Source organism: Hoplias malabaricus, chromosome 6 (assembly GCF_029633855.1).
Source record: "Hoplias malabaricus isolate fHopMal1 chromosome 6, fHopMal1.hap1, whole genome shotgun sequence".
Lineage (NCBI taxonomy): Eukaryota > Metazoa > Chordata > Actinopteri > Characiformes > Erythrinidae > Hoplias > Hoplias malabaricus.
This window is the reverse complement of record NC_089805.1, coordinates 28,394,210-28,410,770: the sequence shown is the minus strand read 5'-3', so window position 1 is coordinate 28,410,770 and position 16,561 is coordinate 28,394,210. Positions and strand designations below refer to the sequence as shown.

Here is a 16,561-nt window from a genome sequence, read left to right as displayed (position 1 = left end):
CTGGAGGTGATTCTGCAGACACCCCTCCACAAAGTCCTGAATCAGTTCTGTGTACTCTTTGTCTTCCTCATTTGTGATGAGGCCAATGATTGCTGAATCGTCAGAGAACTTCTGTAGGTGGCATTTTGGTGATTTATACATGAAGTCTGCAGTGTACAGGGTGAAGAGAAACAGTGCCAAGACTGTTCCTTGAGGCGCTCCTGTGCTGCATACTAACCATATTAATATTGTATTTAGTTGTTGACATTTCTGGCTAATTTTATATTACGTTTTAGTAGAACATTTAAACTTGCTACACTTGAACTAAGCCGATAATGTTAATTTACTTACAATGTACACTTTAATATAACACTATACAGCACTGGAATATATTTGCCAACTTGACCTGGTTCACCTCAACAAAATGTACTCTTCTAACCTAAATACACACTGAATACATATATAAACATCTAATTTGCTGAAAATCACTGTGTCCATGTGTAGCGCTAACTGCAGTTGGCACTTTAATTCTACCCCTGCTATCCTACCCATGGTTCACTTCACACACATATTCTTTATATAACATCTATGCACAATATCTCTTGTCTATTTGCTATTTATCACTGCACCATTGAAGAAGTCAGACAGAGTTTTATTATAATGTACAATCCTGTACTGGTAAATAATAGTAATAAAAAAAGAGTTGACATGAATTGAATATTATGGTGTGTCAGTTAAAGGATGTTTAATTCTATTGACCTGAAGAAAATCAAAATGCTGTCTAATGTGATACATTGTTAGCCTACATTGTGCATGTTTCTAATCAGAACGGTGTACTTGTAAAGCACATGTCTGTCTGAAGTAGAAAATGGCGGTTTATAAACACACGTGTTGAACAGATTTTTCTCTTATAAATATTGCATCTTTCGGAAAAATAAATACGGTTTTTGCTCTTGGGTGGGCAGGGCCAGTGGTGACGTCACGGCCGAGTATAAAGGCTACAGCTGTGCGTTTAGGCTCGCGCTGTGAGCGGCTGCAGAACAGGGCGCACGCGCTGCACAAACAAAGACCAGGCAGCAGCATCAGCATCCTCCTCTTCATTTAAAAGCGCACAAAGCCTCGCTTCACCAGCAAAATGACGGCAAACGGCAGCAGCGACATGCTGAAGATCCAGTTCGGCCTCATCAACTGCGGCAACAAGTATCTGACCGCGGAGACGTTCGGCTTCAAGATCAACGCGTCTGCTACCAGCATGAAGAAGAAGCAGATCTGGACGCTGGAGCAGAACGGCGACGACTCCAACATGTTTTTCCTGAAGAGCCACCTGGGCCGATACATCGCCGCCGACAAGGATGGCAACGTGACCGGAGACAGTGAAACTCCGGGCGAGGACTGCCGCTTCGTCATCACCGCGCACGACGACGGCCGCTGGTCACTGATGTCTGAGCCGCACCGACGCTACCTGGGCGGCACGGAGGACCGCATCACATGCTTCGCGCAGAGCATCTCCATGGCGGAAAAATGGAGCGTGCACATCGCCATGCACCCGCAGGTCAACATCTTCAGCGTCACGAGAAAGCGTTACGCGCACCTGAGCGCCAAGGAGCACGAGATCGCCATCGACCGCGACGTGCCCTGGGGCGTGGACTCGCTCATCACGCTGGTGTTCCAGGAGCAGCGCTATCACCTGCAGACCGCCGACAACTGCTTCCTCAGGAACGACGGTACGCTCGTGCAGAAAGCCGACCGCAGCACTGGTTATACCCTGGAGTTCAGGTCCGGCAACGTGGCCTTCAGGGACTGCGCGGGAAAGTACCTCGCACCCTCGGGCCCCAGCGGGACCATGAAGTCTGGAAAGAGCTCCAAGGTGGGCAAAGACGAGCTGTTTGTCCTGGAGCAGAGTCATCCGCAAGTAGTGCTCACCGCCGCCAACGAGAGGAACGTGTCCACCAGGCAAGGTACTGCTGCTGTTATGTCTGCACTGATTTAACATTAAACACCAGGGGCAGTGGTCCTTCTGTAACGGTGGGTCTCCTTTATCAGACCAAGTCCAGTGGTTTCTACAAAGGCAATGTTCCAAACAGAACCACGACATTGTCAAAACACCATTTAAACATTTTTTTCAAATGGTCTAATTATGATAGACAGACTTTGGTTCTCCATGGTGTCAGCATGGTTTATCATTTGATGGACACCCAGTGTTAGAGCCAGTTCAGCGATCAAATAGCACTTTTTAGATGTTCAGGGTAATATGCAGAACCTCTGTATTTACTTAAGGGTGTGCTATTGTGTGCTAATGAATGCAAGCTCCACGACGAATCATGTACTTGAGGCCCTACATCATAGAACCACTATATAGCAATGGCACAAAGAAGGAGTTTAAGCTTTCAAATGGCTTTTGAGATGTCATGGATGCCTTTGGAGAATCCCCATAAGAATCGTAAGGTTATAGATGGTTCTTCTCTATGATGGAAGGCCTGTTATGGGGTTCCTAAAAGAAAACTCAGAACATTCCACTGAGCTAGAGTCCTTAATGGTAAGAGTAGAGGTTAATGATTTGGGAAATTTTGAGGTTAGTTTACGTTCTTCAAGTATATATCTTCAAGTATAATGATTGTTTTGCCATATTGCCCACTCCTGCTTTTAAGCATCATAATGTTGTTGTTTACGGTCTACTTATGATACTAATCAATATATGATTTCATTCAAAGCTTTTAAGTTAATCAGACCTCTTCAATTCCAACTGCTGACATGAACTTTAGCAATCCTTCACTTTCACACATGAAAGAGGGCTGAATGTAGGTAAAGGCAGATAAGTTCCACCCATAAATCTTTTATAATTAGGTAGAAGTCATTCCTAATTATAGATATTCCACTCTGCACTCCCTGGCTTGAGGTCCCTACGTGGCTATGAGTATAACCGATGGGTGGATCTTCTGAAAGCAAAGGACAGAAAAGATTTTGCAGCTGGAGGGTCAGCAGTTCCTACTGAGATTCAAGTCTTGTGTTGCAGATTTTTGTGAATAGCGCCACATGTGTTGCTGCGAAAGAGCGTCCATTTTGTAAGTCTCGTTCTCCTGAGAAGGTGTGTTAGGGTGTGAGTGAATAAGTGAACAGGCTCCGAGGAGAATGTATTATGTAGTGTCACAGTAAAGCAAGCCTGCTTCTGTCTGAACTCCAAAACTGCTGAAAAAAATCCTTTAAATAGTTATTACGTTAGGAGTGAAAGTGGCCATTACTGTACACCCAGAAGACTAGGCCTGAGGCAGTGAGAGTAAAACAATGGATTAGAGTGAAACCTAAAGAGCTGTCATAATATTTTGATGTGACGCCCCCACCCCCCCTCCCCCAATAGCAGCTGATTTTGAGGATGATGGACAGGGCTAGCAGTGTTAGGAAAAGTGAAGTGGAAAACTGGGTATCTGCTGTGATTTTGGCACAAACTGTGCTGCCCCCAGGACAAAGATGCCTGGCCTCTGACCTGGTTCACTGATGGTGCTGCATGAAGCTGGTGGTTGGTGGCAGGGGTTTTGGGCTTCAGCCAAGAGCCCAGCAAATTCCACGTGGTCTCTGCAGGTCAGATGGAGGAGGGTGGCTGCTTTGGTGCTGTCTTTGTGTCTCCTCTCTTTTCTGCTTGTGCTGTTTTTTGCTTGACAAAGGCAAAGCTTCAAAGATTTTATTTTGCCATGAGCTAGCTTTCAAGCATCTGGATTGAATTAGGAATTCCATCTCGTGTGGGATCATCTGTGTGCTTTCTCAGGCTCGTGAGATCCAAATGCCTTTTCTTTTCCCCCTGTTCTATTTTACTGTCCCTTTGCCTAGCATGTTTGAGAATAGATTAAATTTTAACAAAATTTGTTTTCTGGTTGGTTCTTTTGTTTATATTTACATGTAGGTCATACAGTAGTCTCTCTTTCTCAGAGCAACTTACAAAAGTGCTTTGTTGACATTTCAGAGAACATGGTTAGCATGAACAGGCAAATGGGTCTAATCTACCCTTAAGTTAATATTACTCCCAGAAAAGATAGTGCTGATACATTGAAAACAAAAGGTCCTGTACAAATTTAAGACGTAGCATAAGTGCAATACTACGCATTTTAACAGAATACAGTTTCTTTAGTGTTAAGAGGGGAAGGCAGAAATATTCTGCTGTGTGTGTGTGTGTTTGAGGCATGTGGAGTGTGGTGTGGTTGAAAAAGAACAAAGGCAGTGAGATGGCCTGGGTTACCCATGTACCGCAGCTGCTTGGCCTCGACAACAGCCATTCTTGGCAGGACAATGGGGCCTGGCTAAGAGGGCATACACAAAACCCAGGACATTTTCAAGCAGTCACTGTCATTTAGGCTCTTCTGCCTGGGAAAGGATTAGGCATTTTCTCTTGTTCACAACATGCTCTTCTTCCTCCTGTGGTGCTGCATGTATCAGACTGTCTGTCTGTTCACCACGAGTGCGGAAATGATTTTCCATTTGCTTTTGTTCTGTGCATTTTTTTCCCTCCACAGTTGACTAGACTAACAGTGTTTGTGCAGTGTAGACTCTAAAAAGACGTCCTCCTTAAGTCTGTTTAAATAGCACTGAAGCAAACCTTTCCATTCCTTGTGCAACAGCAAATATCTTGGTGCTTTACGCCATCTCCCTGAGGTCTGTGTGGTATTACCATTCAATCTCTGCTTTGCTTCTCTGGCCCAGTTGCCATGGTGTAGATGGATCAACTGGGCATCTGTGAGAGAGCCCTTAGGAATTCATCTGCATTGGGGGTGGGGTATGACTGTAGCTCAAAAAGATGCTGCAGTGTGCATTAGCCACCAGATAAGATTTATACATTTATTCCCCCACTTTTGCCAGTAATTCTTTAGTTTAAAGCTGTTTTTTTAACCTCCCTCTCCCCCAGCAGTCTCCCATTCATATCCATGTGGTTCTCATCGTGGTCATTTTTCCTCGCTCATTGAGGCTCGCATATTTCTGTGGAAACTCAATCTTTCTTTCCAGAGACCAGGAATCTGTGCAGTAATTCTTTGTTGTTGCATGGAGATGTTGTAGAAGGTTTTGATGAAGCAGGAATATGAAAGTAATCACAGCAAGGTTAATTACTAAAGCCGAAGTAGTCTTAGACTATACAGATCTTGAGAATTAAACAAACGATCTAGTGAAAGATTCAGGCATTGCACTCTGTTTATATCCAGTATTGAAAAATCATTTAAAAACTTGTAGGGATTTTTTTTTTTTAAGATCCAGTTTACAAAGTTATCCAGTGGTTAGTTTTGAAATGCTTTGAAATCCAGAGCTCACCAAGGTCATAATTTTATCAAATGAAACCATTGCAGACATGTTGCATGATGTCTGTGATGAGATATGAGAAACGATTTGCTTAATAATGGCACTGGCCTATGTTTTATGTGCATGCCACGGTAAGATTAAATAAACCCCTAAAGTATTTGCATTAAAATAAAATCCCCCAGATGTGTTGGTTCACTGGTCATTTTTGGATAATAAATAAAATGCCTATATTTGCATTGTAGACATGCTCCCTGATATTTATCAATGCCACGTATAGAACAGTTCTATGTCTGTGGGTTTCATTACAACATTTCTTTTCATATTATATCATACCACACTAAATGACTTTGTTTATATGACCACATTTTGAAAAATAAAAAAAGTTGGAATTTCCCATTTTAAGGAGGACATTTATTTGGTTGTCCTTTTTTGTGTGCGTGTAAGTTGTAACTTCAAGAATCATGTACTGTAGCCAGTGTTTATATACTGGTGCACCAGAATACTTTAATATTAACGCAGTCAGCATAAAACTAGTGCCCTGGTTCCATCTGGCCTTTTGTTTTAGACTCTGTAAACATTTTATCCATAAACCGGATGCATTCTTTAGGACTGAGTCACAACTGTTGTCTCCTATTGAGCATTTTGGCATGCATGATAGCCCCTAGTTCCAGTAGAGATTAATTTTTTTTTTTTTTTTTAAATGGGCAAGTGGGCTGAAGGAATAGTTGCTGGCATAGGACACGGTCAAGTAACCATTCATGCCTGAGAGGAAATCTTTGCTAATCTCAGGGATCAGCTTCTCTGATGCCGTGTTTATGTTTAAAGACACATTCTGCTCAATTAGATGTGATGATGAGATCAAAGCCCCCTTTTCAAGACGTTTCATGCTTAATAATGGAGCTTAAAGTGTGCACTTATTTTTCTGTCTTGCAGGAATGGACCTCTCTGCCAACCAGGATGAGGAGGGTGATCAGGAGACATTTCAGATGGAGATAAGCAAGGATACAAAGAAGTGTGCTTTCAGGACATGCTCTGGAAAGTACTGGACACTGACTGCAAATGGTGGTCTGCAGTGCACCGCTTCTACCAAGTGAGTGTTCATGACACATTCAAAAGTGGTATTGTTAGTCGAGACACATCATTTGACATTTAACTTTTGTTCCTTCTGAAGGCAAAGCAAACATTTACAAGGCCATTAACATGTTGCTGAATTAGCAGTTGTCCCTTATTTACATTTTATTTGGCTTTGATTTTCTAATGTTAACCTTGCATGTTCAGGGTAGACCATATCATTTTGTAGTATGCACTTCTAAGTTGTTAAAGGTGCTTTCCTGAACTTCTCATTTGACCTTGTGTGTTCTGTGAGAACATGAGTATGGTGCAGGCCGGGGCAAGACTGCTTAGTCATTATAACTGTCATTGTTCTCATTAACTTGCTATCCAAAAAGTACATGAGTTGCTCAAAAGTGGGCTTTTGTTACAATTAGTTATTGTAATTTGTAACCTGAGAATATTTCTGCAGTGTATATTTGGCCATTGTGTAATGTTACTCTCTAATTTAGTCATTAGGGAACTAATTTCTTTATTATGGCTATATTTCATCAGTCACATTTATCCTTTTCTGAGACTATTTATGTCCTTAATCATAATGTCTTTCAATTAGGTCTGCCAACTGCTATTTTGATATTGAATGGCGTGGGAAGAAAATCACCCTCCGTGCCACAAATGGAAAATACGTAGCAGCCAAAAAGAATGGTCAGCTGGCTGCCACCATTGATTCTGCAGGTAAGGTCTGGCTTCCAGGTTGTTTTCAGCCTCTTTATTAATGAGAGAATCTTCTCCAAGAACGTGACCCTTATTTAAATGTCCCAATGACTAAAGAAATCTCCCCATTTAAATCTCCTCTTTAAGCATTAGTTCTCCTTGATTGGTGGATCTTGGTCTGAAATCTCTTCCTGTTCTCCAGGAGAGTCTGAGGAGTTCCTGATGAAGCTCATCAACAGGCCCCTCATTGTGCTGAGGGGTGAGCATGGCTTTATTGGCTGCAGGAAAGTGACTGGCACCCTGGACTCCAACCGCTCTTCTTACGATGTGTTTGGCCTGCTGTTCAATGACGGAGCCTACAGCTTCCAAGGTGAACAATTTTTTTTTTTTCTTTTTCTTCCTAATGATCTAATTAGGAACATCTAATGTTCCCTGAACATCTAATGATGTTCATACATCCTTTAAATAATCTGTTTGTGCAGATCTTATCCAATATTCAAATAGGGAAGGTGTGCTTTACAAGTATGCTTGAAGTGAATCATGCCATTCTTAGTCATTTTGACTCTGTAGGTGGTGTAAAACCATGTTACCAGTAAATACTTAATGTCCTCTCAACATACTTTTCTCTTATTAGATTCCACTGGGAAGTACTGGATGGTAGGCAGTGAAACTTCAGTGGTCAGCAGCAGCGATACCCCTGTAGATTTCTTCCTGGAGTTCTGTGACTACAACAAAGTGGCCATCAAGTCAATTGAAGGAAAGTACCTGAGAGGAGACCATGCTGGTGTTCTGAAGGCCAATGCTGATGACCTGGACAGCTCAACCATGTGGGAGTACTAGAAGCACTTGAGTAAACACTGTGGCTTTTATTTTTCTCCCTTAATTTTCCTTTCTGTCCTTCATTTTTAAATATGATTTTTTTCACCATGAGCGAGCACAAGTGGGCGATAAATGGCAGAGAGTAACATGAAGGTTTGGGGGTGGTTTTTTTTGGCATATCCTGAAGACTCTGCTTTCTCTACAGTGGGCATGCTAGTGCTCCAGCTGTCTGGTGCCATACCATTCTAGCAGTGTTGCGCAGTCTTCAAAGGCTAAAACACCGTGTGCACAATTGCTAAATTTCTGGGGCTTGATCAAATATCCAAATTGGTGTACTGTCGTAATAAGACCTGTAGCATATCGCACATCCTGGTATCTGACTGGAGGAAAAATAATTTGATAAATGGATCTGAATAAGGGTATGTACCCAGCACATGATGAGGAGCAGTTTTCTCAGAATTGCTGGATCTCCTCAGCTGTTTGGTGGGATTTCTTTAAAAATCCCTGTTCCTTGTCTTTGCACAACTCATAAGAGCCTCTTTCTCCCTCTTTAAATGTATTGAAATGTAGGGGAATGTTCTGTATACTGATGCCTTGTCATACCCTGTGAGTCTCTGCAACGTGGTGATTGCCCCTTGTCCACCATATTGCCAAGTGTTAGAATCCTGGTAATCAGAAGATTAAAGGCAATTGGGCAGTTGATAGTAACTGTTTGAATGTTGATTTATGACTGTCTTGCCATTGCCATACAGCTGACGCAGTATCAAAGTGAGTTCTTTAACTACTGGAATGAGTCTCTACATAGTAATGATGTTTGATTTTTGTATTCTGAAGTATGGCAATGTTTTGTGTGTAAAACAATGTGTACTGGATTTCTGCTTGTGCCATTAGAATTAATTTCCCTGTGAAAGAAAAGAACTGGATGCTGATATGTGAAGAAGGCACCTTACAGTCCTTCATCTCAACTTCTGTTTATACATTCTCATCATCGAATACGAGAGTAATATGAAAGGTTGGGCACCTACCAGGTTAATTTGTCATAAGTGTAGATGTGAGAGTAACGTTTCTGGTCTGAGGAATGTTGTTGCAGGTTCAACACTGATATTTATGGTAAATTAAAACCTCCCTCCTGCTAGATCCAGCTGGGTCACTGTGGAAGGGTCTGTGTTCACTGCACATATGTAACTGGCATGACTTAATCTGGAACTGCACAAATCTTTTACTGGAAAATATCACTTAATTGTTCTCCTTTGATTTTTATAAGGCGCAGACATTATCAAACCTTCATACATGTTATGGACTAATAAGATTAATGTACAAGCCTCTGTAATACACATGTGACAAGAAAGAACAATTTGTTTCACTTGGAAATTGTATTCTGAGTATGCTAAACAACCAAATGGCACCATTGACCATATCTGGTTCTGTCTGAATTTGTAGAACCTTTTTATAGCAAGACAAACATTATAGCTAAAGTTGATTTAAACATTTAAATGTTAAACAAAATGACTACTGGGACTTGAACTTTTTCCAGGTATACATAAAAGCAGCCTGAACACTGTAGTTCAGAGACTGAAACATACATATAATGTAAAAGAATTTAATAAGATGCATTTCAATTAACCATATATTATGATTTGAAAATACTGAGGTAAATTAGTCTCTTACATATGAAGTAATGGTAATGACTGTGCCTTAATGTGGAGTGTTTGGTCATACTGGAAAAAAAAGGAAACATTCCACATCTATACTTTGTAAAACTTTGCAGATTTCCTTTTATATTGTTTTGATATTACAGTTGTTTTTCCTCATGTGCCATGGGTACAAAAAAATACAATAATAAATTTGAATATGAAACTGTCAGTGAGTTGGTCTTTTTCTACCATTTTGTCTTGTGTGGAAAATGTTTGGTAAGACACTGGAACTAAATTAAAATGAAGATAAGGGTGTTTTTATTATTTATTTATTTTTATTTATATTTATTTTAAACACTAGCTGCTCTTTAGACTGTCAAATACAAATACCTGTTGTATTATAAGCATTTTAACATATAATAATCATAATGATTTCACGAAGCAGCTATAGATCTTGGTCTCTTTTGAGAAGGCAAGGAAAAACTACTTCAGAGGAAGAGGAAGAAACTTTTAGAGGAGCCATAAAAGGGGGGGTGAGGAGGGGTTTAACTTCCTTTGTTTGACACAGGGAGCAAAACAGAATATAAGTTAGATAGAAATGGTTAAGGTTAATGTGAGTAAAGATGAGTGTAGGGCACATGCTCAGTGTTACTGTGAGTGTTGATTAAACAGGTCCATTTAGTCTAAACAGAACACCGGCTAGAACAACACTAAACAGCAGCCATTAATGGAGGGTTAACCAAAAGCTTTCCAGAAGAGAGGTTTTCAATCTAGATTTTGAAACTTTGTTATTCCATATTTGGGGAACATTATGAAAACAGGTTCTCCCTCCTGCATTGTTTTTCCTACTGAGTAGGCCAGCATGTATGTGTATGTGAAAGGTTATAGAGTTTAAGATGTTTACTAAGATCTTGCCAAACCATATGATTAAGAAATGCAAATGTCAGGAGGAGTATTTAATTTTCAATGTGGAATTTAAAAGTTAGCCAATGTAGGTTTTCCATTTTTTAAATGAGCTCCGGGAGCTCGATGTTTTTAAAGTGGCTTTGTTTTGCAGCTGTTGTGAAATTAGCCCTGAATTCATTGAGGTACAGCTATAGCTTCCAGAGTTTATTTTGGAAGCTAATACCCTTAAGCCCAAAGGTCAGGGGCAGAGGAGTGTTTCCACAGGGTCTGAAATCACTCCCGGGAGCAGTTTTTCTGGTGGGGGTTTTCCTGACCACTTCTCTGCTCATCAATGAGGTCTTTGTGCTGCTGTATTTCAGGAGCAGCAGTCTGTACTCTGATTTCTCTTCCATCTATTCAGTTATTACAGCAGCAAAACAAAGCTCATTCATTACCCCGAGAGAGACCGAAATTATGGACAAATAGTGGACACTATTCAGTAGATTTACTGCAAATAAAGAGACACAATTATCGTCACTGATAGCTGTGTACAAATATGCACAGAACACACACATGGGGATCAGCATTTTTAGAAGTCTTTCTGCTGAAATAAGACAACAAACAAGAGACATTTATGTTGCCATTACAGCCACTTTTCCTCCTCCTCCCCAACGTAAGGATCCTAACCCAATAATGAGCCATCCCACCAGAGCAGGCCTTTAATCCACTTTAATGCAGATGCCAAAACCAGGCCAAAAGAAAGGTCAGTAAGGTTAATTGCAGTGGTCCCTGTGGTCCACAGTCCACATGTCATATGCAGCCATCACACTGAGCAAGGACTTGGACTGTAGGAAAATAATTAAGTATAAATCATTATTATTAATCATGTCAAACAGAGATTATGTTTCAGAATGTTAAAATCAGATCCTACTTATGAATGCCTGAAAGCTAGAGTTGAATAACTTTTATTTTGACAAAAGTGGTGGATATGTTCATATATTTTGGAGAAAGCATGTGCTTGAGCTATTCTTTAGACAAACATCATTCACTGTATTCTGATGCTTATACTGAAAACAAACACATTCAGTTATTTACTCCAGAAGCTGTTGGATAATTTCTTTTGTTGTTAGATTCGTTTTTTTAAAGCCTTCAATTAAAGTGAAAAAAGGAACCGACGTGAATATGCCAATGTGTATATCAATGTGTGATATACATTTCATTTTGACCAAAAGAGATACTTTGTGTATCGCTTTTTTCAATTGACTATTACAGAGGAAGTAGTTATGTTTCAAATGCCATAGTCAGATTCTGGATTATCCTTAAAAGATGTGAGATGGTGTTTAAGGTGTAAACATACCGAAGGCTTGGGTGGAGTAGTTCCTTAGAAAAATAGACTGAAAGGGTTAAATCATCTCAAGCTTGCCTGCCATGAGAGAGCAAGGTTCCCATGGCAACTAAGAGCATGAAGAGGAAGGCATGTGGTGGTAGTGGTGGTGGGGGTGTCAGAGAAGGGGGAGGCTGATTCAGATTTGAATCAAAGGTGGGGGGTGGAACACTGTTCAAAAAAACAGACATCTACCAGTAATTACTTCCATCAGATCCAGGGGGCTTTGAATGCAGAGTTATAAATGAATAGGGAATAGGTTGGACATGGCTTCAGTGGAGTGCATTTGATTTTGGGTTGCTGGCCTTTAATTATAGCAAATGAGGGAGAGCATGAGACCAGAACTGAGTTTAGATGTGTGTTGTATTTGTGAGTTAAATGAACATGAACAAGTTAAAGCAAAAGAATATTGCAACATCCTTTCATTTATTTAACTCTGAGTCAAACCAGCCATTACGAACTAGTTGTTCATTCAGCAGTGGGTATAAAATAACCTAGTCCACCTGCATAAGGAAGGGACAGTTCAAAGTTAATGAACAGAATCTAATGTAAAGTAGGAAATAAGGTGACACACACCAACTGTGCAAGAGCTGGCAGACCAAAATTAGAGAAAATCAAGCTTCACTCCAGTATCGGATGTAATAAAAAAATTGGTAATGCCTATCAGTCTGCTCAAAAGGTACCAGACCATTTTGTTGCTGTAAAAAATCTGTTATTGAAAAAAGGAAAAAGAAATATGCAAATCACATAAGTAGCTGCTGTTGTTCTAAGACCAAAACTGAACTAGCCACCCAAGAGTCCAAACTTCATCACTGAAAGCATCTGGGATTGTGTCTGCAACCATCCACCCAGCCCAGGGTCATGAAAGGTACAGAGACCAGCCCAAACCACTGCCTGTGAGGCAGGAAAACACTCTTGACTGGGCACTAGCCCACAATACACTCATTCACAACACACATGAGTAGGCAAGCTACCTACTGGTCTTTTTGGACTGTGGAAGGAAGACCCAAGCACCCAGATAAAACACAGACACAGGGAGAACATACCAAACCCTTTAGACAACAAGCCAAGGTAGGACTCAATTCCCCAACCCCAGGACCCTGGAACTGTGTGACATCGGCACTTATCTGTTGCCCCACTGTGCTGCTTGTATTGGTATCATGAGTAGCAGGAAAACAAAACCCAAAAGACTGAACTTAAGGTATTTTGCTACAGCTACTAAGATATTTGTTTGATAAACTAACATTACTTCTCCGGAAACTGTAATAAAAACAGAGTTCTTGATGTTATATTTAGTTGCTGAGGCTTCTGTGGTTGATGCGACTAATTCTGAGCAATGAATTATGAATATACCTAATAGCTGGTCTCAGACTCCTGAATTGTATAAACCATTCCAAAAAACAGTGGGATGTTGTGCAAAACACAATGATGGATAAAATGGAAATGGGGTTTGAATTTACAACTACGTATACCTTTAAACTGCATCTTAACCTGTGATTAAGGGGTGAACTTGTGAGAAATCCAACTGGAGGTATGTTAAGTAGATAATATCTTTGTGAATCTATTAAAAAAGAGACTGGTCACTAAAGATATCGGCTTGTACAATTGTCCTGCAATAACATTTTCAAAAAGCCACAGGATAATGCATTCAAAAGTTCCTGACGCAGGAGCAGGAAAACTGAGGGTTCATTCAATGAGCCACTCCAAAAATGCTTGAATGGGACATTTCTCAGTAGCTCTGGGGCACATGTGCACATCATCACACCCAGCACCAAAACACTGAGGGCAGGGTCTAAGCTTTTATACCGTCCTCCTCATTGTGCTTATGAGTCAAAGGCTCCTTCTTCAAGTGACCCCATAAGATATGGGCAGCAGCTGCAGCTATCACATGACAGACACTGACCCCAGGAAGTTAATCAGAAAGCTTCATGCTATGTTTGACCACCCCCTGAGGCACAATAAGGGGGGCTGATAGCCTTCATTTGACAGTTAGTGGCTATAGTGAGCAATAATAGTCCAGTGTATCTGCTCACAGACAAATCAAAGCTTAGAACAAAACAGTCTTAGAGAAGACCACACTGACCAGGACATGGCTCCACAGGATCACAGAGTGTTAACTATGGGGCCAATTTAAACCATTACAGTCACTGCCTCTGCTCAGACAGAGGCAACATATGAATTTACATTCATGGCATTTGGCAGACACTCAGATTTACATCACTATAATCCTAATTACATAAAAACCTTTCATTATACACACTGAACTTTTCTGATAGCTCAATCAAGTTAGCTAAATAGACACATTAGCACTAAAAATGGGTGGTTTCTGACTTCACACGAATACCTTAGATTCTAAACCACTGATATACGGAACAGCTGATAAAGACCATCAGAATAAATGTAATATAGTTAACTGAATTAAAGTAAGTATAAATTTTAAATCAAATGAATGAAATTACTCTGTAACATACTCAGATGGTGAATGCTATAACCACTATAGCATTATAAGTATAAGCATAATACAGATTGTAAAAACTATTTTCCATGCTACATATTAACCTGTTCTGAGCATAATCCAAGGCTTCAAGTTTTAGATGTCTATACCAGGGAGGATTCATTTTACCTATATGAACAACCTTTGGTCCTCCAAACCAAGCACTTAAACCCTTTCATAATCTCTCAGTGGGGAGAGAGAGCTAATAGGCTAAAAGGCACATCTCCAGTTTCAGGAGCCATCCTGGCTGTGAGCATTCTGCCACGGTCAGGCTTCCACACCTCTAGAGCTGACCTAGTGACCTGACCAACAGATGGAAGTCACCATGAATGAGTCACCTCTTAGCTGCGGTCAATATGAGCGCCAGGTATTAGGTAAATCTCAATAAGCAACACTAGACGATCTCAGTGCAGATCATAGGTCTCTGGTTCCTGTCCTGAAGGCACAGAGAACAGTGTATTTTGGCAAACAGACCTACTGAACCTGGCCAATTGATGAGCTGAATCAGTTATGTCTGAATATGGCAAACACTACACTGGTATATAACAATATGATTACATCTTTGATGTCATAACTTTACAAGAGAATGGGAAAAATCAATCTTAGGTTTTCTTTTAAACATTGATAACATTCATTCACAAAATAGTTATGGGAATAATTTGCCTTAATAAATGACCAGTGAAATATTTCTTACTTACACAATATGCACACCTGCCGACCTAACATTTCTTCTGAAATTGGGTAGTGCTCTGCTCTTCTGGCTTAGCACAATATGTTGGAACATTTTTGTGTGGATTTGAAGGCATTCAGTCACCAGAATATTAGTAAATTCAGATAATGATGTTGAAAACTGTTGGTTAACTACCACTCCAACTTATCCCAAATGAATTGAATGGTGCATCTTCCCACCAGAAAATGCATTGTCACTGCTACACAGCCCATAGGTTTTTATGCCCCTGTAGCTGACACTTGGCTGACACATGTGCTCCAGAAAATCCCATTTCATTGCTTTTTTTTTTTGGCTTGAGGTAATATAATCCACACTCACTGCCCATGCAAGTCACAGAATTTTACTAATTATAAGGGGTGTATACACATTCTTGGACATAAAATGCAGGTAATTAAATACTCAGTTCTGGCGTGATTTTAGAAGCAGCATCTGTAAAGAGCACAGCACAGAATATTATTTCTCTTTCATTCACTCAACTGCAGACACACTTACCCAAAACTCTGGCCAGGGGGCTCGGTGCCAGATCCCTGAGATGAAGGCTCCACCACGGGTTTAAAGATCAACAGTATAACCCCTAAGTGCCCATGATTACATACTCAAACAATCAATTCACCACAAACTCTGCTTAAGTGTTAGAAGTAAACACAACACACTATAAGGAGTGGGCTGGTGTTAATGTAGCCTGACTTTGACCTGGACACTCCAACACAGCATTCCAGATTAACGGACATTCAAACTGGACCAGCAGCTACAATATGTCAGATAAACAAGAAAGAACATTCCAGATATGCAGTCCTGATAGCTTAATCAATTGACTTAATATTCTTTCTTCACTAAGTTTGTCAGGAAATTTTAATCATTATTCTATACATTTATCCAGTTTTCCAGTGAACCCTTAATTGCACCTGAAATAACACGATTAGAGGTAATTTTCTCTAAAAACATCTAAAACACAAATATAAAGGCAGACTGTTCCTGCTCAATATGGAGTAAAAAAAAACGACTTCAGGAACATCAGCAGAACATTTTCTGTTTGTTTCTGTGCTACTCATTTTGAAAAACCTCACCTAGAGACATTCTTAAAATTGTTCTCTAAACAAAAATCTAAAAAAAAACCTGTTGTTGTCAGTGTAACAAAAAAAATTATACATACAGAAAATAAGAACTGGCACAGATTTTAGTTTGGATTAATTTGCTTAAGGAACTCGATTTGAAATTCCAAAACCTACACTTGTAAAGCAGCATCAGGGTTTCAGGGGTCATACCTTTCAGAGCTTTAGTTATTTTGTTTTAAGTCAAACAACCACATGAACAGTATGCAAAACTATCAAACAGTAAAGTCCTATTTGTCTAGATTCATATCTTTGAAGATTCAAATGATCAAGATTATATTAAAAGATTCGCTCTGAAATGTGAGTAACCACGGACCATGTCTTCAATTTCCTTCCCCATATATTTGCATACGTTTCTTTCCAGCATCATAGTGCAGTTAGAACCCTGCGGTTTGACATGTTCCCATGTTGGAGTCCAAGTGCGCACGAGCATATATCCTGGTTTTACCCAGAAACAAATTCACATAAGTAAGAAGCCCAAAA

General features: G+C 40.2%; 1 protein-coding gene across 1 annotated transcript; it reads left to right on the top strand.

Moving 5' to 3' along the window:
• Window positions 1-1,013: 1,013 nt before the first annotated feature.
• Window positions 1,014-9,696, top strand: fscn1a (fascin actin-bundling protein 1a). Its single transcript, XM_066675670.1, has 5 exons — window positions 1,014-1,937; window positions 6,190-6,346; window positions 6,920-7,041; window positions 7,223-7,390; window positions 7,655-9,696. The coding sequence occupies exons 1-5, from the start codon at window positions 1,115-1,117 to the stop codon at window positions 7,858-7,860; spliced, it is 1,476 nt and encodes a 491-aa protein (XP_066531767.1). The 5' UTR covers window positions 1,014-1,114; the 3' UTR covers window positions 7,861-9,696.
• Window positions 9,697-16,561: the final 6,865 nt, after the last annotated feature.

Excerpts from the sequence above, each read along its gene's own strand:
- fscn1a (XM_066675670.1), top strand. The coding sequence starts at position 1,115 with ATGACGGCAAACGGCAGCAGCGACATGCTGAAGATCCAGTTCGGCCTC. Across the intron at positions 7,042-7,222 it reads TGCCACCATTGATTCTGCAG|GAGAGTCTGAGGAGTTCCTG; the intron begins GTAAGGTCTGGC and ends CCTGTTCTCCAG. Across the intron at positions 7,391-7,654 it reads CGGAGCCTACAGCTTCCAAG|ATTCCACTGGGAAGTACTGG; the intron begins GTGAACAATTTT and ends TTCTCTTATTAG.